The sequence below is a fragment of the Sciurus carolinensis genome, chromosome 2 (assembly GCF_902686445.1).
Source record: "Sciurus carolinensis chromosome 2, mSciCar1.2, whole genome shotgun sequence".
Taxonomy (NCBI): Eukaryota; Metazoa; Chordata; class Mammalia; order Rodentia; family Sciuridae; genus Sciurus; species Sciurus carolinensis.
The window spans coordinates 173,358,916-173,380,267 of NC_062214.1; the positions used below are offsets into that span (position 1 = coordinate 173,358,916).

The window sequence follows — 21,352 nt, forward strand, 5'->3', positions numbered from 1 at the left end:
AAAAACAACTGCTAATTATTATTGTGCAGAGAAAACATTTACTATGGATTCCATCCAAATTAATACTATTTCTCATAGCACCTTCTTGGCTTTCCTGATGAATTAATCTACTAAATTCTAAGACACCTCTAAAAGAAATGACTAAATGGAATCTAGCTACTGAGGAGATTTTTCTTAGATCACAAACACAGTTTAATCTCAAAAAGTGAAGATAACAACCCCTACTACTCTTTCCTGTCCTAATTACATCAATGGAAAAACCCTGTTTAGTAAAGAAAAAAAAAGTGCTAGCTGGGTACAGTATGCATGCCTATAATTCTAGCAGCTTGGGAGGCCGAGGCAGGAGGACTATAAGTTTGAGAGGAGTCTGGAGAATGCAGTGAGACCCTGTCTCAAAATAAATCAAAAAGGGTGGGGATATAGCTCAGTGGTAAAACTCACTGGGTTCAATCCCTAGTACTGCAGGAAAAAAAGAAAGAAAGAAAACAAGAATCCATCCATACATATTTTTAAATTCATTACCTATGAAGGATTCCAGCTTTATGAATACAGCTCACTGCTGAAACAATCTGAAAAAGGTACCACACCACCATCTACAAAAACAAAATAAATTATATTTGGTTTGGAAACAAAAAATTCATTTGAATATACTCTTGCGCACACACACACAAAACAAAAACAAACAAAGGAAACTGCAACCAGAGACTGATTTAATGACTTGACATCTTTTGCTTGTACATTGAGTAGGAAAGAAAAGTGGTAGGGATAAAAAGAAAAAGCAGGTCACCATAAAATAGTTCTGTTGTCATAAAATAAGAGTATGGTGGAGCAATCTTGTGGAAAGAAACTCAGGAAGCATGCAAAAGTTTGGAAAACTGGGCATTACCAGTATGCAGTAACAGAACCAGAAAAGAAAGCCCGAGTGAAGCATGATGTAGAGGTGAAATGTTCGGGAAGCAGCTGGACAGGTTTCTTGTTAAAGGTTTTCTTACTAATGAATATCAATCAGAGTATGGAAGGAGCCCGGATAAAAGGAAAAAAACACTCTCCATTGTTGGAATAGTAAACAGAAGCAAATGTAAAAATTACATTATAATTCTAGCTTCCTTCTATAAACGTATAAATTACCTCTTCCTCAAACAACTTGTCTTTCTGGCGAAGGATTTTGTCATACAGGTTCCCTCCTGAAATTAAACAAGAAACAGGTTTGAATTGCTTAATAGAGATCAAAACTCGACTCCTGTATCTAATAGGGTTTTAACAGGTGACACAAGGAAATGAAAGACTGAATTTTTTTCTCTAAAGGAAATAATTTCTTCCCTTTTGGCTTTTCACATGGTACAAAATATCAGAACTATTCGATGAAGATCCCCGTCCCCTCCCTGATGCAAAACAAAAATGGGAAGTATGGTATTTTTAGAAAAGAGGAGAGTAAAGATTATTCCTATAGTACCTCAATTAATGAAATCACTTCAAAATCAGATGATTTTCTTTTCTAGGCCTCTTTTTAAGGAATCTGCAATATTTTTGTAATTCTCCCAGTATGACTGCTAGAACACTCGGGTTACGTCTGTGATGCAATATTTTATATACATAGGGTGCATGTCAACAATCTTTTCTTCCCACTTCCCACTGAAAAGGTTTCCCAAAAAATGCACTCCTAGATTGTTTCCAATCATTACTCCCTTTACAAATTTCTTCCTGTGAAGTAAGTGTGAATTTGCTTCTCTCGTTTTTTATAAAGTAATAGAGACTGCACACAATCCTGGCTTGTCTTATTCTCAGCTGCAATTTATACTTTTGCCCTGGGTAAGTTTTTACAATTTCTCTTCCCCTGAAATTTAATAATTTGGAGTTTTGATAATTATTAAATTTGTTCTGGTTCCTCCTAATCACAAAGAAAGTTAACTTCTTAAGGTTTCTTCTGTTTAAAAAAATTTCTAATATAATCTCCTACATTTACAACTGATCAGAACCAGAAACAATCATGAAACACCACAGTTTAGACTGGAAAGTTATAAGTGAAGAATATACCTCTTTAGCATGCAGCCCAGAAAAGGATCTTGGGGATTCTCTTGTACAGTAAGTACTGAACACTTGCTACATACCATGTCTCTACCCCAAGGACTTTAAAGTATGATTTAATACAATCCTATAAGCTAGATACAGTGATCAACAAACTCTTTTTTGTTGTAGTTGTTACTGGGGATTGAATCCAGGGGCGTTTAACCACTGAGCAATGTGACTAGCCCTTATTGTTTCTGAGACAGGGTCTCACCAAGTTGCTGAGGCTGTCCTTGAACTTATGATCCTCTTGCCTTAACCTCCCAAACTGCTGAAATCAGAGGTGGGCAACACCATGACTGGTTGTCAACAAACGCATTTTACAATAAGGAAACCAAGGCACAGAGAAGTTTCTTGTTCAAGGTTACAGAGCTAGAAAGTAGTGGGACTTGGGATATGGGTTTGTATAGTTTCTTAATAACAAGGTACTACTCATAGCTTACAATGAATGGTCCAAAGAAATCAGACAAATAAGGCCATGCATTACTATATCTCTCTTAAACTCTAGAAATTCATTTAAAGTTTTATCACTATATACCTTGTACTTTTCCCCTCAAGTTAAGTATGAGCATAAGAATGTCTTACAGAGGAAGTCCCACTGAATTCTACCTTACCATTACAATATTCCAGCTCAATCAGCAGGGTTGTGTTGTCCATGAAGTGATTGTAGTAGGCAATAATGTTGTCATGCTGCAGCAGTGCCAGAATAACAATCTCATTCAAGGCATCACGACGTTCCTTCTCAGACAGCCGGGTCAAATCAACTTCCTTCCACACAACCAGTGAGTCATCCTACAACACAGTAACAGAGGCTTTGTGCTTTCCTCTTGCCCAAAAGTGAATGAATCCACGCCCAGATCTGTAAGCCTAGAAAGAAAACTTCCCAGAGGGGCAAAGATTGACTCTTTTAATTTTTTCCTTTAAACGGATGTTAAGCTAAAGGTTCTGCATACAACTGAGAATTATAATTTATTACGGGAGAAAGTAAGGAACGAAGATTCCTTGGTTACTTTTACTTCTTACTTTGTTGATATACTTAATTTCCATGAGGTCAGTTCCAAGTAAAAATATGGGATGGATACAGATGTCAAAGATTTTATTAAGGACAGAAGGGCTTGAATACTGGAAAAGAACTGGATAGCAACATTCACAGCTGATCACGACTTTTTATAAAGTGAAAGTACTAAGCTTGCCTCTAATTTTATAAATTTAGATTTTCCTAATGATTTTCATTTACCCTTTCCAGAAAAGTCAGACTCCCATGGCGCACCATTATAATCTGTCACATTTTCTCTGTTCATGAAAATTTACCTGTAGCTCCTCATGTCTGTCTATTCCTTTTTACCATACCTCTAATTTTTTCCTGGTATTGCTTCCCAGACACCAGCATCTCGACCACATAACCCTCTTCACCCTTTTGAATGCCTCTTCCAAGCCTTAGAAACTTCTTGGGGAAACTTTAATGAGCCTTTTATTGTACAATTATTGAATGCAACTATTCCCTTAACTTTCAGCATTCACACACAGAAATGGCATTTGTCTATTCTTTTTCATTAACATACATATACAACTGAAATGCTCTTTGTTTACTTACTTGGTTTGATTATCTTCTTACTGAAACATAACCTTCTAGAGGGAAAGGGCTGCTTCTAACAGAACCTTTGTAAATTAATAGATCTAAGAAATATTTGATGATATGGATAATGCTATACAATTCTGGGGAAGTTAAATCAAATTCAACTCAAAAACAAAAGAAGTAATCAAGTTCAACAGGGAAAGGGATGAGCAAGGAAATGTGAAACTAATTGTAGTCCAAGATTTACGTCTAAACTTTAAGTGAGCAATTCATTTAAATATATTGTCATTTCTCTAAAAAACAACAACAACAAAAACCCAGGAATAGCAACATTCATCTCCTCTTTCTTGGATTCAGGGCAAGTAAGAAAACAGACTACTAATATATAGTTTATAATAACAGTAATCCTACAGTAACGTGGCATTAGGAAAAAAAGAATTAAGGATATTTTCCTGCAACCATCTTTCCTCTTTCCCATCTTTCAGTCTTAAACATATGCTGGGGTTTGGGGGTGTAGCTCCAGTGGTAGACAGTTTTCCTAGCATGTGCAGAACCCTGGGTTCAATTCCTAGCAGGACAAAACAAAATCAAATCAACATATGCTGGCTTGGAACAGACAGCAGAACTGCAGATGGATCACTGGCGGATGAATCACCTTTGCCTACCTCAGCAAGTTCTGATTAAATGTTTGTCCTAGAGCTAGACTCTAGTGATCAAATCTAATTTATGGTTTTTGAAAGTAGAATCATTATTGTGGAGTTCTGAATATACGTTCCTAACTTGGGAATCAGTGATCCGTGGCTTTTTGTAAAGTATACACATATGCAAAAGTGGATGGAAGAGGGTGAGATTATTTTGCTTATGTTGGGTTCTCAATTGGTCCACGTTCCCCCAACAGCTTATACCAACCAATAAAGTTATTTTTCCACGCATGAACCCTGCAAGATGAACACCAATGAAGAAACCAACACATGGGGATCGTCCTCAATGACGTTCAAGAAAACATCCAATGGGGTGATCACTTCTGAACTTAAAGATAATGACAAAACTAGCCATGTTGAGGTATTCAGAAGCTATGCCCCTCCTCCCCAGCCCGACCTTTGAGAGCTAGCAATACAAGGAGAGGAAGTAAATTTTGGCAACACCTCACGTTCGCATACCACTTTCACTTAGTTTGCAAAGCACCTTCTCTTGATTCACAAAATAACCTAAAAAAAGGTGATTTTTAAGGTGGGTACCACTTTACAGATGGGGAAACTAAATCTCACAGACAGTTCAGTGATTGGCTCAGGTTTCCGGGGTTACACAAAAATGACCAGTTGGTGGAAATCAGTGATCTAACCAATTCCTACTGCAGGTAGGCTGAAAAAGTGAAGACCCTGACACATATACCCTGCGGGTGTCTAAACATTATGCAAGGAGGCTCAAGACGCGGAGAAAGCCGGGAGCAGGTCAGGAAGGAGGGACCGGGAAGGAGGAGCTCAAGCGGCCCGGCAGCGGCCGGAGCCGAGGGCCGCTACCTCGGTGCGGCGGTACAGCGTGGCCTCCCCGAAGGCGCCGCGACCCAGGACGCGAATGGGGATGTAGTGCAGCTCTTCCTGCTCCGCCGCGCCACCGCCGGCCCGCGGCCCGGGACTGGCGCTGGGCCCTGGGCCCGAGTCCCCGCCACCCCCGGACTCGCTTCCAAAGTCCGAGTTGATGGAATCGCAGTGCCGCTCGTACTCGCCCAGCACCGACATGGCGGCGGCCGCGGTTCTCCGGGACCGGCCTGCGTGTCCCAGGTGGCGCTGGCCGAGCAGCGCTTCACTCGGTTCTGACGCCGGCCAGCGGTTCCGTCGGCCCCGCGGCACCGCGAGGATCCATGGTGGCGCCTGTCCCCTGACCCGGAAGCAGATCTGGGTGTTTCCGGCCCAGCCAAGTTTCCCCCGCCTTCGCTTGCCCACTTGATTAGTTCAGCTGATCCGGCATTCCCCCTCGGGCGGTGGGGAAAAGTGTGATCTCCGGCGTAGGTTGGCGGGCGCGTGGTGAGAGCGAGGTGGAACGGCCCAGCTTCCGCAGGGTCAGGGCGTCACCGAAGGAACGCTCTCCGGGCTCAGCAGCTGCTTCCCTGCATCCCTGGCCAGGTTTCCTTACTACCTGGAGGTCCAGAGGTCTTCTAATCTCACCTGGGCGTCAGACCTCCCACACGAGTGGTGATTGGGGAAGTAGTCCCTTCCAACGTTGGGCAGCGCTCTTGTTTAGAGATACTGTAGTAAAGATAGCAAGTTGATACTCTCCTGCCATCTCAGTGGGTCCAGTTCTTTTTCCTCGGACCACCCCAGATTCCCTCTTCTTTACAACTACAAAATAATTTCAGTCAACTCTCCCAACACTCTCCACTCCCTTCTTTTCCAAATCAATAGCCTCCTGTGTGTTTTTCTAGATCTTTGACCATCTGATTTCAAGCATTGTTTTGAGTATATTTGGAAATGGAGAATCTGCAGTAAGATGCTCCCTGCCCTCATATCAAGAAAATTGCAGCACAATAAGCAATACCTTTCATCAGTTATGTGACCTTGAGCAATATCACATGGCCAAAAATTTTTTTAATAAAGTTGCGGAAATGTGACCTACAGCACAGGGATGATGGCTAACATTTATTTAGGATTATGTTCTGGGCACTATACTAAATGTTTTTCCATATATTATAGCACTTAATTCTCATATTCTCATTTTACAGAAACTAAAATACAGAATGGCAAGTAACTTGCTCAGTGTGACACAGCTAATTAAGAGAAGTTGGGAGGTCACACCCGGCAATCGGCTCCAGAGCCATGGAAAAGCAGGATGCGTTGGAGCTAAGAGGTCATGTGGCTGGAGTCCAGGGTGCATGTGAGGTAGAAGATGTAACCTCTTTTCAGAGTTTGGGGTTTCTTGTGGGCAATGGAAAATTATTGGAGATTTTTAAGCAGATGAGTAGTAACTGCATGTCCAGCTTTTCTAGGGAAGCCCCTGTTTGTCTTTTTTCCCCCAGCATAATTAATAAAGCCTTTTTGTTGTGGTGCTGGGGATTGGACCACAGGCTCATACAGGCTAGGTGAGTGCTCTACCACTGAGCTATCCCCAGTCTTTTTTCAAGATAGGTTCTAAATTGCCCAGGCTGATCTTGAATTTACAATCTTCCTGCCTTAGCCTCCAGAGAAACTGAGATTACAAGAGTAACAAAGCCTTCTTTTGCATGAACACCCAGCTCAGATACTAAATATGGCCACCTTGGATTAAGGCCCAAATTATAATTTATGAAGAACTCTGATGACCACGTAGAGGATGAAAACTGGAGGCAGAGAGACGAGTTACGAGGCAATTTATATTTTAAGAAGAGGTGCTGACACATTATCAGTGAATGAAGAGGAAGTTCAGATTTAAGAAATCTGAGAGATATTTAGAACTTTATTAGTTGGGATATCATTGGTAAGGTAGATGTAAGCATTCCAGAGATTCTCTTCTGTTTTTTTTTGTTTTGTTTTGTTTTTTATATAAGTAGACATAAATAGAAAATATAGAAGGAAGATAGAATTTGGTAGAATGGGATGAGGGATGTGAGGACTGAGTTCACACCCTGGCCTCTCTATAATTCATCAGTGTGCCTTTCAATATATAAATCCTGCAGTCTGCATAACATTCTGCATTGGGTCTGAATGGAGAGTACAACGGAACTTCTGTCTTCCCTTATCTGGAACCAGTATTTGTATTAGTGTACCAGCCTTCATGATGATCTACTCCTACTACACATGTACTTAACTTGAGAGTTATGTTCTAGGCACTATACTGAATGTTTTCCATTGCTAGCTCTTCACATCCAACTGAATCCAAAGTAACTTAGCCTTCATATCCTATAATGCCACTCCTTATTTTTTCAGAATGCTTACCTATAAAATGCTGATGCATTTATCTTGTTTATTATCTTCACTCATCAGACTATAAGTTCCATAAGAACCTGGATTTTGCTCTTGTTCAAGGATATATATAAAATCTGGGCTTAGAAAAGTGCTTGGCATTACAGTAGAGGCCCCAAAATTACTTGTTGAATAAATATCAGGTTGTTATCCCGTATGTATGTAACATTTAAAAAAAAACCCAAAATGTAAGACTGCTTGATTGACGACTCATTAGTTTTGCTGGTTTCACCCCAGGGCTCTAAATTTTACAAGTATCTTTGATTTCAACTAATTCATTGAACAAATGTGTGCCAGCTTCTGGGATATAACACAGAATAAAATACATGTGGTTTCTACTCTTATGAAGTTTCTAGTTCCTATAGTAGAAAATAACCAGGCAATCATAATAGTTTGTATAAATGGTATAAAAATACAAAATTCTAGAAAGGAATTTTGGAGGGGCATCTTTCCAAGCCAAATTTGCTGGAGGAACAGCCAAAGCATTAAGTCAGCGATTAGCTAAGCAAAGTAGGGAGATCATTTTAGGTAGATGCCATTTCATATTTCCATTAGAAGGCACTTTGAGGATAGACATTAACTCTCATTTAACTGGATCTACTCTAGATCTTAGCTTGACTTAACTGTTAATTCTGTTAATCTGTTAATTTTGTTTAACAGACTAGGTGCTAAATACACACACACACACACACACACACACACACACATATATATATATATATATATTTTTTTTTTTTTTTTGGGAGGGAGAGGCTGAAAGAATGGAAAAAAAAAATTAAAATCAGAAGTGTAACTTTCATTCTGAGAAACTTAATAGGTTTCCACCACAACTTAAAAATTTTATTTTTTCAAACCAGGCATGGTGGCACACACCTGTAATCCCAGTGGCGCTGAGGCAGATGGATCCCAAGTTCAAAGCCAGTCTCAGGAATTTAGCCAGGCCAAAAGCAACTTATTGAGACCCTGTCTCAAAATAAATAGAAAAGTGATGGGGATGTGGCCCCAGTGGTTGAGTGCCCCTAGGTCAATTCTTGGTCAAAAAATTTTTCCCCAGCACCTTTCCAATGAGGAACTAGATAGGTTTTCTACAATTAACTGGCCTAAAATTGTGAACTGTTCTAGTTATAACACTATGTCATAAGCTTAACAGAAAAACATCCTCTTGCAGGTAAGAACAGAGCCCTTATGCCAAATTCCTCATTATACTGGATATAATGAAACTAATCATCTGACTTTGAATATTAAGTCCAGAAACACTCAACATTTATTCTAAAGGCATAATTCATTTTAAGGTGTCCTTGGTCAAAACAGACTATTTTCATATTTTAACAAATGAATACTTATGATATATTGCAGAAGTTCCCAATTTGTGGATGGTGGACTACCAGAAGCCACAATGTTATTGTAAAGATTAAAGAATCTACCAAAGACCAAGCAAAGTGTAATCCTTCACTGTATGCTAAAGCAGTTGCTAGCTACATGTAGCTACTGAACACTTGAAGTATGGCTAGTCTAAACGGAGATGTGCTGCAGCTGTAAAACACACACTGGATTTCAAAGACTTCATGTGAAAAGCAATATAAAATACTTTAATAATTTTTTAATAGTGACTATGTTACAATAACATTTGGGTATATTGTTAAATTTATTATTTAAATTTAATTTTACCTTTTTCTTTTTGCTTTTTTAATATGATACTAGGAAATTTTAAATTGTTTTTTAGTTGTAGGTGGACACAATACCTTTGTTTTTACATGGTACTGAGGATTGAACCAGGGCTTCACCCATGCTAGGTGAGCACTCTACCACTGAGCCACAACTCCAGCCCCAGGAAATTTTAATTTATACATGTGACTCACATATAGGACACCGATACAGTAGACTGAATGAATAATTTACAAAATATGTATCACCATGACAAGTATATCATACTATTAAATTCATTTGCAAGTTTTGCTGAACTCATTCATAATTTCTGTAAAAGTTAAATATCACTAAGAAATGACATTTTGATGTTAATTTATACCTAAAAACTGGGAACCACTATTAAATTGAACTCATAGATTATGGTGTCACTAATAAATTTTGTCTGGTTTTTGGAAGAATGGAGGTAGAGGATAAATAAGAGGTCAGTGAATGTACAAAGCACTTCTTATTGGCTCTTGAAAAGCAGCTTTATGAAAAAAATGTTTACTGTCAAGCAAAGCAAAGGAGACAATAGCTTTTACCTCCTGTGGTGGGGTTTTACACAGATGTGATGGGCCAAAAAAAGCAAGTCACAGGGGGTTCCAAATTGGGAGAGAGAGTTCAGGAATGGAGGGGAAGGAAGAGGGCTCCCTAGAGGAATAAGTCCAATAGAAATTTCCAAAAAGAAGTTACAGAGAATGTCTGGCTTATGTTTGGGCTTTCTGAAAAAATACATAGGCATATATAAACATATATACATACATGCATATATATAAGAATTATTAGTTTATACATGACTTACTTTATATACATATATATGACTTTTGTACAATAAAATTTCACTAGCTCATCTAATCTCCACCTGAAGTAAAATTAAGAACATTATTTTTTCTCTAATCAGGTATCCTTTGAATATGGAGGAATTATTGCTAATCCAAAGAGATATTCAAAAGTAACAGAAAAAATATACACCTACAATGGTTTCTACTAGCATTTATTTGAGAAAATTTACACAAAACCCCCCAATTCAACACAAATGAATCTGTATAAATCCCACATGCCTCTTTCCATTAAACAAAGAGAAAATGGCTTTGACGGGTTCAGGACAACGCATAACAAAGTTTACTTAGAACTGAATTGTTCCCACTTATACAGATCATTCTGAATAAAAAAACGGAGGAAAGCAGGTAACAGCCCTGTTTTTAAAGCTTATTTGCTCTCATACTAGCCTGTTTTCAAAGGCAAATACTTTGACCTTTTAGATAAAATCAAGGCATAATATTAATTAACTTTTAAACCCAAAATACAGTGTCCAAGGTGGTATTTTGGCATAAGTAAAAGGAAGGGACGTTAAAGAATTTTAATTCCCTAAAGCTTAAATTTAAAGTCACACTTGAAAGCAAAAGCATCAGCAAAGTAAAACATTCTCTCCTCTTCTACCTTCTTCTTTGACATTTTTCAGAGGAGAAGACTATAACTAACAGAAGCTTTCGCTGCTTCTAAAATGGGAGAAGGCACCAGTCAGAAATATGAGATTCTTGTTAGGCTAATGATATAGGCTAGGATTTTATATTTAAAAGTTTAAGGATGGAACTTAACCCCCTAGTTTATGTTTTTCTGTACTTGGATGCATCCTGTCTTTTAATATGCTACAGACTTTCTCAACATCTGCTGTCCCTATGGCAAGGAATCTACTGCCAAGTTCTTAGAAGCAGCAACTATCCCTTCTCAACAGCAGATGGCAGTGTTGCCCAAGTTGGCAAGAGCTTATTGCTGCACAAGAGTTTACAGGAGTTCCCCTCCAAAAAGCTTTTATATTAATAGTAACTAGAACACTGACAGACTAGCCTGACATTTTAACATAAATCATGCCCTCTTTCACCTCCACACTTTATCCATGTCATCACAACAGTGTTCTTTGATAATTTCCATATTCTGCTTAACTGCAAGTGACATGGGCCCAAGTCCAGTAATTGTTATCACTCAATTAGACAAGCTCTGTAACAGTCAGCAGGGTTAAAAAGAGATTCCAGAAAGGATGGACTCCTTCCTACTTTCCTGGGGGAAGTGGGAAAGATTTCAAGTTACAGTTTTCTTCTTTATAAACATCATCACTGTATCCACTCTGTGGGTAGGTGTGTGTGTGTGTGTGTGTGTGTGTGTGTGTGTTTTGCTGGGGCCTCATGCATCCAAGGAGAGTACTCCACCCCAGCTCCATATTTTCTCTTTTTCACATTAGTATGGCCTTTAGGCACCTCACACTCCCACATGTAATTCTTGGTTTTGCCTTCACAACATATATTTTTCAAGTATTTACTCTCTCCATGACCCTCCTAGATAACTATTTGATACCTACTATGCCTCAATTAAGTTGGTGATTGGCCATGCAAGAAGAACTGGTAAATTTTACTTACTTTTCCTTGGTAAAAGTGATGTTAAAAATTCAAGCAACCACATATCTGATAGAGGACTTTTATCTAGGATAAATAAGAAACTTTCAAAACTCAACAGTAATAAATGATCCAATTAGAAAATGGGCAAAAAGACAAATATTTCATTGAAGAGGATATACAAATCACAAACAAGCACATGAAAAGATGTTCAACACCATTAGCCATTAGGAAAATGCAAATGAAAACCATAATGTGACATTATACACAGCTATTCAAATGGCTAAATTTAAAAAATAGTAATAATACCCAATGTTGGTGAGGATGAAGAGAAACTCATCAGTGATACTCTGCTGATAGAAATGTAAAATGGTACAGCCACTCTGCAAAGAGTAGGGATTTCTTATACAACTAAATGTGCTTTTACCACAGAACCTGGCAACTGCCCTTTTTGGGCATTTATCCCAGATAAATTTAAAAATGAAAATTTATGCTCACCTAAAAACCTATACACAAAAATTCGCGGAAGTTTAATTAGTAAAGGCCTAAAACTGAAAACAAACCCATCTGTCCTTCAGAGGATGAATGGTTAAACAGGCTGGGTGGTACATCTGTAACCACGGAATATTACTCAGCAATAATAAGAAACAAACTATTGATAAAATGTAACAACTTGGATGAATTTCATGGGAATTATGGTGAGTAAAAAAAGTAAATCTCAAAAAGTCACATTCTATACTGTTATATAACATTTTTTAAACAACAAAATTATAGAGATGATAAACAGGTTAGTAGTAGCCAGAGTTTGGGGTAAAGGGGTAAATAGGAGGGAGGTGGCTGCGGCTATAAAAGGGCAGTAGGAGGGATCCATGTGATGGAACTGTCCTGTAGCTTGTGATGGTCTCATGACTCTAGACACATGATAAAACTGCACAGAACTAATATACATACACAAAAAGAAAAAAAAATCAAGCAGTTGCACGCAAACATTTTAATTGTCTAAAATGAGATTTTCTGTAAGAAGTAATCTACAGTTCTGAGTTCACTTTTATAAGGTATCACATTCACGACCCTTTTAAAAGACATAAAATTATGAAAGGATATCACCAGAAGCTATGTAAACATTTCAGCTAAGGGCCAGGTGTTTTCAGAAGGAAACCCAAAGAGAACAATCAGTATGAAACAAGTTCAACATGGTCATATGAATCCTGGTAAAAGAACTAGAGTGAAAGCCCAAGCTGGTGAGCAAGTGGAAGAAGGAAAGCAAACATGGTGCAAACAGATCACACGAGGAAACCCAGACAAATGCTGGCTTTGGCATCATCTAGGTAACCCCTGTTTTTTTGTCATGGGTGACTCTAATAATAGTCCTATTGTTGCAAAACCAGTCCAAATCCTACCGAGTTAAAAAGAAGTCCCTCCTTGACTTGTTGGGTGTAGGTAGTACCCCACGTCCTCCCAAACGAGATCAGTTCTGGCAAGAAAGCGTCAATGTGCCTTCATGGTGCTGTTAGTAGGATGCCTTAGGCAAGGCATGTCCCAGCGATGTTCTGCTGGCTGAGATTCATGAGGGAGGAAGAGACTGGGTCTCATTACTCAATCAACTTCTTGGCCTTGAAGAAGCGACGCAGGTAGAAGACCTGCCAGGTGGCTAGTCCGATAAGGCAGAACATTGAAAAGATGCTGAAGTACAGGACCCGAGTGTTTGTTGACTCTAAAAGACAAAAGCATGTAAAGAAGTAAGCTTCCTCAGTTGGCTGACCAATGACCAGAGGGAAAAGGCCATTAATGAACTTCACTCTGTCCCTAGGTCTCAGAGTAGGACCTTAGATAATTAAAAAAAAAGAAAGATAATTCTATGTATAAATGCTAAAAATTACAAAGATTAGTGCTATTGATCTGACAAACTATAAGCCAACAGAGGATATGATCAAGTGCATCACGGAAGAAAACTCGACTCTAACAAGGTTGATTTACTCTTAGCACAGCACTGAAACATCAATTTTCCTTCCATAAACCCCCACTTTTGCAAAACTGAGAAAAGGGTACACCAAAATTTAATGTTTGGGGATTTGTCTCCTTTAGGGTTCACTTTTTGAGAAATAAGAGCTGCCTTTCTCTCACCATTGGTGTCACGCATCTCTTCCTCTCGCTTCTTCATGTAGGCAAAATCATTAACAATGGATTCTGAAAGGTCTTCTAGGCGTCGTAGCTCCACCTCTAATGGCTTGAGCTTCTCAACTTTTGCGATCTGGAAAAGAAATAAATTAGGAATCTACTCCCTGAAAACACTGCTCTGGTTAGGAACACAAAGCAACAGAGACATCTTTTTAGAAGTTAGTAGGTTTAGGGGCTGGGAGATAGCTCAGTCGGTAGAGTGCTTGCCTTATAAACACAAGGCCCTGGGTTCGATCCCCAGCATCCGCCTCCCCCCCAAAAAATAGTAGGTTTAGATTCTCTCATCAATCATCCTAACAGATTTTAAAACCTGGCCTTTTACCCTTCCTATGAATTATTTATATCTTTTAAGATACTTTAATTTTGATTATAATTTCTTCATAACTATAATGTGGTAGACTGTAAAGTAAAACATACTCGTTTCCCTGAACTTTTGACTTTAATAAAGCACTTTACTTTTATTTACCCTTCCATTCATGTCTAGGAAAGAGACAGTATTATTAGTATAATAAGTGTGAGTCATAAAAGTCAAAACTAGTTTTAGAAGGGAAAACTCACTGAATTCCCAATAATACACAAAAATGAGAAAGTATGTATTGCTACAACATTAAGGTAAAACTCAAAATATAGAATTAGAGAATTCTGGTTTGCTCATACACCTTTTTTTTTTTTTTGGTACTGCTGGGGATTGAACGTAGGGCCTTGTACATTAGGCAAGCTCTCCACCTCTAAGTTATACCTCTAGTCCATGGTTTGCTCATATTAATCCTACAACTTTAAGGTTTATTTTAGAACTCGGAACCACAACGAATTCCACATTTAATCAAAACTATTACACTAAGGTTTTTAGTTTACTCATTTATTTTTTGCAGTACTGGTGATCAATACCAGAGTATTCCACCACTGAGCTACATCCCCAGTCCTTTTCATTTGAGACAGGGGCTTGCGAAGTTGCTGAGGCTGGTCTCAAACTTGTGATCCTCCTGCCTCGGCCTTGGAGTTGCTAGAATTACAGGCATGCATCACTTTAAGAATGATACTCTGGTTATCAAAAGAAATCTCTAAAGATTTCCTTGTATACTGAGAAATGAATGATGTGAGAAAGTCTATCTAGAGGCATATATCACATGAGCAAGGATTTCATTATTCTACATTGTTTTCTTATCAATTTTGACTTTTGGGGTTTTTTGTTTGTTTTTGGTGGGGATTGAACCCAGGGACACACTACCACTGAGCTATATACCTAGCCCCTTTTAAAATTTTGAGATAGGGCATCCTAAAGTTGCTGAGGCTGGCCTTGAACTTCCGATTCTCCTGTCTTAGCCTCCCGAGTTGCTGGGATTACAGACAGGTGCCACCCTATGTTGCCTAGGAGGAAATCCTGGGTTCAAGCAATCGTTCTCCCTCAACTTCCCAAGTAGTTGCTACTATAGGTGCATGCCACATGGAGCTCATGATTTCCTTTAAGATGGATAAACCACCAGAATTTCCCATACCTTGAAATTCCTACATGTCCGTTGCTCTCAAGTTTTTCCCACAGTGGGATTTCTTCAACAATTCTTGCTCTATATCTGCTTGTTTACTTCCTATTCCCCTATTTTACTAAAATTCTCTATAGAATACCCACTTTCTCTTCTCCTTTGTCCAATGTCTTCCTTGTTCCTTCCCTCTCTTAAATGTTAACATCAGTTTACATGGGATGAATGGGAAGAGTTTAAGGGTGACTTTTATGTTCTTTGTTTACCTATATTCTTCCTTGAATGTGTGAAGAACAAAAAAACATTTAAAAAAAAATTAGAACCTGCCATTAAGATTGGGACAGAAAGCCAGGTGTGGTGGTGCACACTTGTTATCAGTTACTCAGGAGGACTGCAAATTGGAGGTCAGCCTCAGGAACTTTTAGTGAGATCCTCCCTCAAAATAAAAAATAAAAAGGACTTAGGATGTAGCAAGTGCTGGAGAGCCCCTGGGTTCAATCCCCAGTAACACACACACACACACACACACACACACACACACACACACAGTTTATATTTGAAGTACACAAAAACATGCTGACAGATTTGTGATTTTGTTCCATTGTATACACATTTTCTTAAATTTGCAAAATGCTGGATACCAATATAAAAGATATATAATAAGCTGAACTTTAGCCTGCTTAACAATTTCCCTCCTGCTCTAAACTTTCCCTCCAAAGCTTCCTGAATGAGATAGTATAATGACATGACATGAAACTTCTTAGACCTAAATTATTTAAGATTGCCTAAATAGAAACTTGCAAAAGGAACTGGAAGTGAAACTATGGCTGTGCCTCTGCTGGCTGAAAATAATATATTTTTTGTTAGATGACAAGCCTAAAACCCAAAAAAATAGGATAGAATTAAATCTGGTACCAACGGTAGCTTTTGTAAGTAATAGCTCAAAAAACTTAATCCAAATGCTTTTCCAATATTTATTTTTTAATTGTATAAGCACACATAAATATGTACTCCTGCTAAAACTTTTAACTATTCAGAAGCAAAGAAAACAAAAACCGAAATTCTACCTTGGTAGTTCTTCAACTCCCAAATTCCCACATTCTTTTTCAGAGTTAACGATGGTTATGAACTCCGTATATATTTTTCCAGATCTTGTTAAAATCCACACTACTTATGTTTCTGTATCTATATGCAAATCTTCTTCTAGTGTAGGTATTGCTCGGAACTCTGCCTCTATTCATAACCAAACTGTCCAATTTCTATCTTCTAAATCAATTTTATTTCCTCAATGAATCCCATTCTTGCTTCAGGAAACTATTCTACTATTTATTAGTGGAATGAAGATCCCATTTTAAAAAATTACTGCCCTAAAATAACTACTTTGCTGTTGATATCAACTTAAAATCTAGAAAGCTTAAAGAAAACCCAAGTGCCTAAAACAACATTGCAAATATATTTCTACGCTTAAACCTAGAAATCAAAATAATATTGGAAAAGGAATCAAGGAACAAAAAACTGTTCCAACAACTGAACTCTGAATGACTTGGCAACTAAATGGTGTTAAGGAAGGTCATCTGCCTTGACATTTGAGAGCACAGTAAGAAGACAGCAGTCTGCAACCCAAAGTGGGCCCTCACCAGACTCTGACTGGGCTGGCAACCAGGCCTTGGACTTCCTAGCCTTTCAAACTATGAGAAACAAATTTACTGTTTATTTTTAAAATGGAAACAAATAAAAAGTAATTATGTCCAAAGACAAAAATAAAACAAAGAGTAAAGAAGAGGTGGAAACTCATAATTATAAAGCTATTTGATTATAAAAGGAAACCATTAAACTGGATTGAAAATTGACAAGTAAATCAAGAAGGCCTGAAAGATTAGTAACTGATAGATGGGGAGGAAAGGGAAAGAAGCACATAGGCACACATCAAGTTAAGAAGTGGGTGGTAAAAAACTTTTCATTACAAGAAAAATTTAGAATTAGTGATAGACTTTTATGATTAGTTTAAAACAAGTATACAAAGTTTGCATGATTTTTTTTGAGATCAAACCCATGACCATATGCATGCTAAGCAAATGCTCTACCACTGAGCTACAACCCCAACCCATTTTTGTTTTGTTTAAACCTTTAAAGATCTTAACAAAATATACTTTGAGGGCTTAGTGTGTGCAAGACATGAAGCTAAGTTACCACATTAAGCTCACAGGTGGAAAGTCTCACATATAAAGCTATAGTTAAAATATAAGCATTATTTATTGACTTTTACAAAGATACACATGAAAAGCAGAATGGAAAGAAAGTAGTAAGAGAATGATTCTAACTGGGAGAATAAGGAAAAACTTAACAGAAGTTAAGCGGGGGTCTCACAAATTGGGAGAGGATATTGAAAGAGATGAGAACATTTAAGGTGTGTAGGCCTTGCTTTGGAGACTATGAATAGTGTCGACATAAGGAGTCTAATATGCTGGAAACTAGAATAGAGGGTGTTTGGGCAGGCACACACATATACACACATATTCTTATGTTTAGGAGAAGGTGGTGTGATAATAGCAAATAAAAGGACCAAAAGTCAGACTGAAGATAAACTGGGGAAAGAGATGAAAAAAAGCAGACCGATTAGTACATACTCGGAATGTGGTATTTTACATCCTATGATCTCATTCAATCCCATTACCCCAGAAAGTATTATCCATAAGTTTTCAGACAAGGAAACTAAGGCTCAAGATGTTAAATAACTTCCCCAGGTCTCAGTGTGCTGATGCTAGGACTGAAATCCAACTCTACAGATACTAGAAATTAGACAAAGAAAATCAGAAGACTACACTAAAATCTTCCTGAATCAAAAGTGAAGTACTGGAGATGTAGCTCAGTTAGGTAGAGTGCTTGTCTCACATGCACAAGGCTCTGGGTTCAATCCCCAGCACCACAAATAAATAAATAAGTAAAATAAAGTAAACAAGCTACTAGGGTCACAAGGATCTAAATAAGTTGTCCAGTTGGTTTGACTAATGAGCTTCCTCGCTTTCCCCCATTACCATTTTTGTAGGTAATAGAGGAAAATTTTAAACCAAATTCTAGTTAAGTATTCTCACGAAGACTCTCCTCGCTTGCCCAGAACTAAGTATCTATCATTAATGAATATCAAGAATCTTTATATCATAGTCAGTAAAAAAGCTAAGAAAGAAAGCTCAGTATCAAATCCCCACTTACTGTTCTGCTCTTCTGAACATTTTACCTGGAGGAGGATCCACGAAGGCAGGCCAGGGCACTTCTAGCCTACTTCTCTCCTATGGCTGGAAGCCTGGGATGTTTTGTCAGCAGTTTGACAAAGGTGGACCACAGGACAATGTGTACCACAGGTTCTCCACCAGGGGGTGGCACTCCCCTCGTATGTTGTGTGTAGCCGTTACAATGAGTGCCTCTTACAAATGAGGAAACTAAAGAGCCCATAAAGTTACTTGGCCCTTTAGGTGGCAGACGAGGATTAGCAGCACACCATGGTTACTTGACTCCCTACCCAGGGTCACCAAAGCATTCATCTAGCATCAAAACTGCAAAGCTCTGCTATAAAACCCAAGAACAGAACCCTTGACTTCCAGAAGCACACAAGCTGTTCTCAAATCCTACATCTTTCAGACCTTATCCATGAAGACCCTTTCAACCACTCCTGTCCACACCAATTCCTCCTTCCTAAAACCCTAGGACGCTTATATCGTGCCACATGATTAACAATCATACATCGTCATATTCACAAATTTGTTCTGATTTTAATCCTCTTCCCTCACAGTTTAGCCCCCCAAACCCAAGGAAATGAAAATAATTTACAGCTAAATACTAAAACACAGTAAGCACTTCCACCTCATGTGTTGGCGTGGTCTTCTCTTCTCCTACTAATTAAGTGCTGCTGATCCCTGGCTTGAGCAAGTGCTTCCTGTGTGCAAAGAGCACTTTGCATCTCTTTTCACTCGGCACTCATATTCTTGAGGCCCATTACCTGAGAGAAGGCCCTTTCTACCACAACATCTATTGCTTACATGCAACAGATAGTAGGTAGGGCTGGGAAAAGCTAAAATTTATAGGCTTTCCCTTTGTATCTGAAACACCTCCCAAATATTATTAAATTAAACTCCTCCTACCCATAAACAAATCTACCACTCTACTGATGATTTGAATCTACAGAGTTCAGAGTTATATGTAACTATACCAAGGAAAGGAGCTACCTCTCCAAAAAACTGCTTCCTAAAACAAGGGTGTGAATCCAGCTTCTAGGAAACTTATATTCTTTTCCTTGGTGGAGCAATGAGACTCACAAGAGAAGCTTCCAAATTCAATCAAATTAGTTTTTTTGCCTCTATGTTCTGCACAAACTCCAAAAGTACAGCAGTATGTCAGGACCATTTAGTTTAACACGATCAAGGTAAAGATGATGAGTGATATCCAAGGACAAATCTACTTACACCTTGGGGTAGGGAGCATATGAATCATCAGCCTACTACTCATAGAAGTTCAAAAGGCTAAGAAGGTGCCAAAATAAGTCCCAATAATTAAGAAAGTTCAGAAGTTTAGAAAGATTTTATCCTGTCATGGCTACTTGGCAGCTTCCAAAACAGGAGAAAGGAGCTAAAATCTACTAACTGACCAACTATGCATCAGGTGCATAGTTCTTTCATTTAACTTGTGTCATGAAAGGGGCTCTGGAAGCGCAACTCCTCCTCTCTGAAGGCATCCAGAGAAACAGTTTTTTTTTTACTTTTTTATTTATCTTTTAATTTTTTACAGACTGCATTTTGAGTCATTGTACACAAATGAGGTACAATATTTCGAGAGAAAGTTTTGGAATGTCTTCAGCTGTGGCTTCAACCAGCACTGTGTTTGAATATATGTGTTGATAGCAAATAACAGACTAACAGAACCCCTAGGCAAAACAGAACTCTGAAAATGCTGACATCCACAGCAAGAAGGGACCATACACAGTTCAGAAATTAGACGATGGGTCAGAGAATTACTTCTTTATGAGACAGTACCTGCCTTAATTTGCTGAGCTGCACAATCAGACAAGTTCCTGAAAACAACTACTCTACATAGCACAAATGAAAAAGAAATAGCTTGATTCATGTAATCAATCTATAAGATGCTCCTCTGCCCCAGGAGGCAATAGCAATAAAGTGGCCAGAAGTTCTTTTTTCTTTTTTGGCAGTATTGGGCTGTTCCAAACCCAGAGGCACTCTACCACTGAGCTACAGCCTCAGCCCCTTTTAATTCTTATTCTGAGACAGGGTCTTTTCTACATTGCCTGGTTTGGCCTTGAATTTGTAATCATCCTGCCTCAGCCTCCTGAATAGCTGGGATAACAGAAGTGTACCACCATGCCCAGCCTAAGTTCTTAAAATACAACACAGGGAATCAAAAGTGCTTTATTTCTGAGGACATAAGAATTCTTTCTTTTTTAAAGCCACATAACTTTATGCTTCTTTAACACATGGCAAGCACTATGTCTTCCAAATAATATCATCTCACATTTGTACGTGTTTATACAGCAATTTCAAGGGCATTAACTAAGTCCTCCATAACATTTTAGATAGGTAATACAGTACTTCACCCAGCTATTAAGATAATAATTACTACTGAATTGTTCAGGACCACATGGGATTTCAGAATATGAGGAAGAGATCCAACATATGTTGGATGTGAGGAAAATAAACCAAAGAAAAGAAATGTGCTGCCTTTATGAATCTTAGCTGATGTCAAAGGATCCAAATTCTTTGGGCGTAAAAGCTCTCCATTATCTGAAGGGCCTAAAATTAAATGCCTTGAACTCTAAATATGCTCAGTGCTCTCTGGCAATTAACCAGGGAACAAAGTGCTTCTATTATCCATATTCTTATTACAGACATTATTAGCCCAGGAACTACTAATAGCTGTTTCTAACAAAGGTTCAATGGAGCCACAGACTGAAAAAAGGACTGGTCTTTGACCTGTTATACCCACCTCACCTCCTCTGCCTCTATTGTTTGGGGGATGGCAGAGGGCTCATAAGGAATGTAG

At 38.4% G+C, this 21,352-nt stretch overlaps 2 protein-coding genes across 2 annotated transcripts in view; both read right to left on the minus strand.

The window, feature by feature from the left end:
- Nek9 (NIMA related kinase 9) overlaps positions 1 to 5,538 on the minus strand; it is a 37,191-nt gene extending 31,653 nt beyond the window's left edge. The window contains exons 1-4 of the mRNA XM_047539504.1: positions 5,161 to 5,538; positions 2,679 to 2,856; positions 1,129 to 1,184; positions 523 to 593 (exon numbers count right to left, since the gene is read on the minus strand). Of these exons, the coding sequence (XP_047395460.1) occupies positions 523 to 593; positions 1,129 to 1,184; positions 2,679 to 2,856; positions 5,161 to 5,379 (524 nt within the window). The 5' untranslated portion in view covers positions 5,380 to 5,538. The remainder of the gene's footprint in view (positions 1 to 522; positions 594 to 1,128; positions 1,185 to 2,678; positions 2,857 to 5,160) is intronic.
- Positions 5,539 to 10,238: 4,700 nt separating this feature from the next.
- Tmed10 (transmembrane p24 trafficking protein 10) overlaps positions 10,239 to 21,352 on the minus strand; it is a 37,748-nt gene continuing 26,634 nt past the window's right edge. Inside the window, exons 4-5 of the mRNA XM_047539594.1 lie at positions 13,776 to 13,902; positions 10,239 to 13,365 (exon numbers count right to left, since the gene is read on the minus strand). Of these exons, the coding sequence (XP_047395550.1) occupies positions 13,244 to 13,365; positions 13,776 to 13,902 (249 nt within the window). The 3' untranslated portion in view covers positions 10,239 to 13,243. The remainder of the gene's footprint in view (positions 13,366 to 13,775; positions 13,903 to 21,352) is intronic.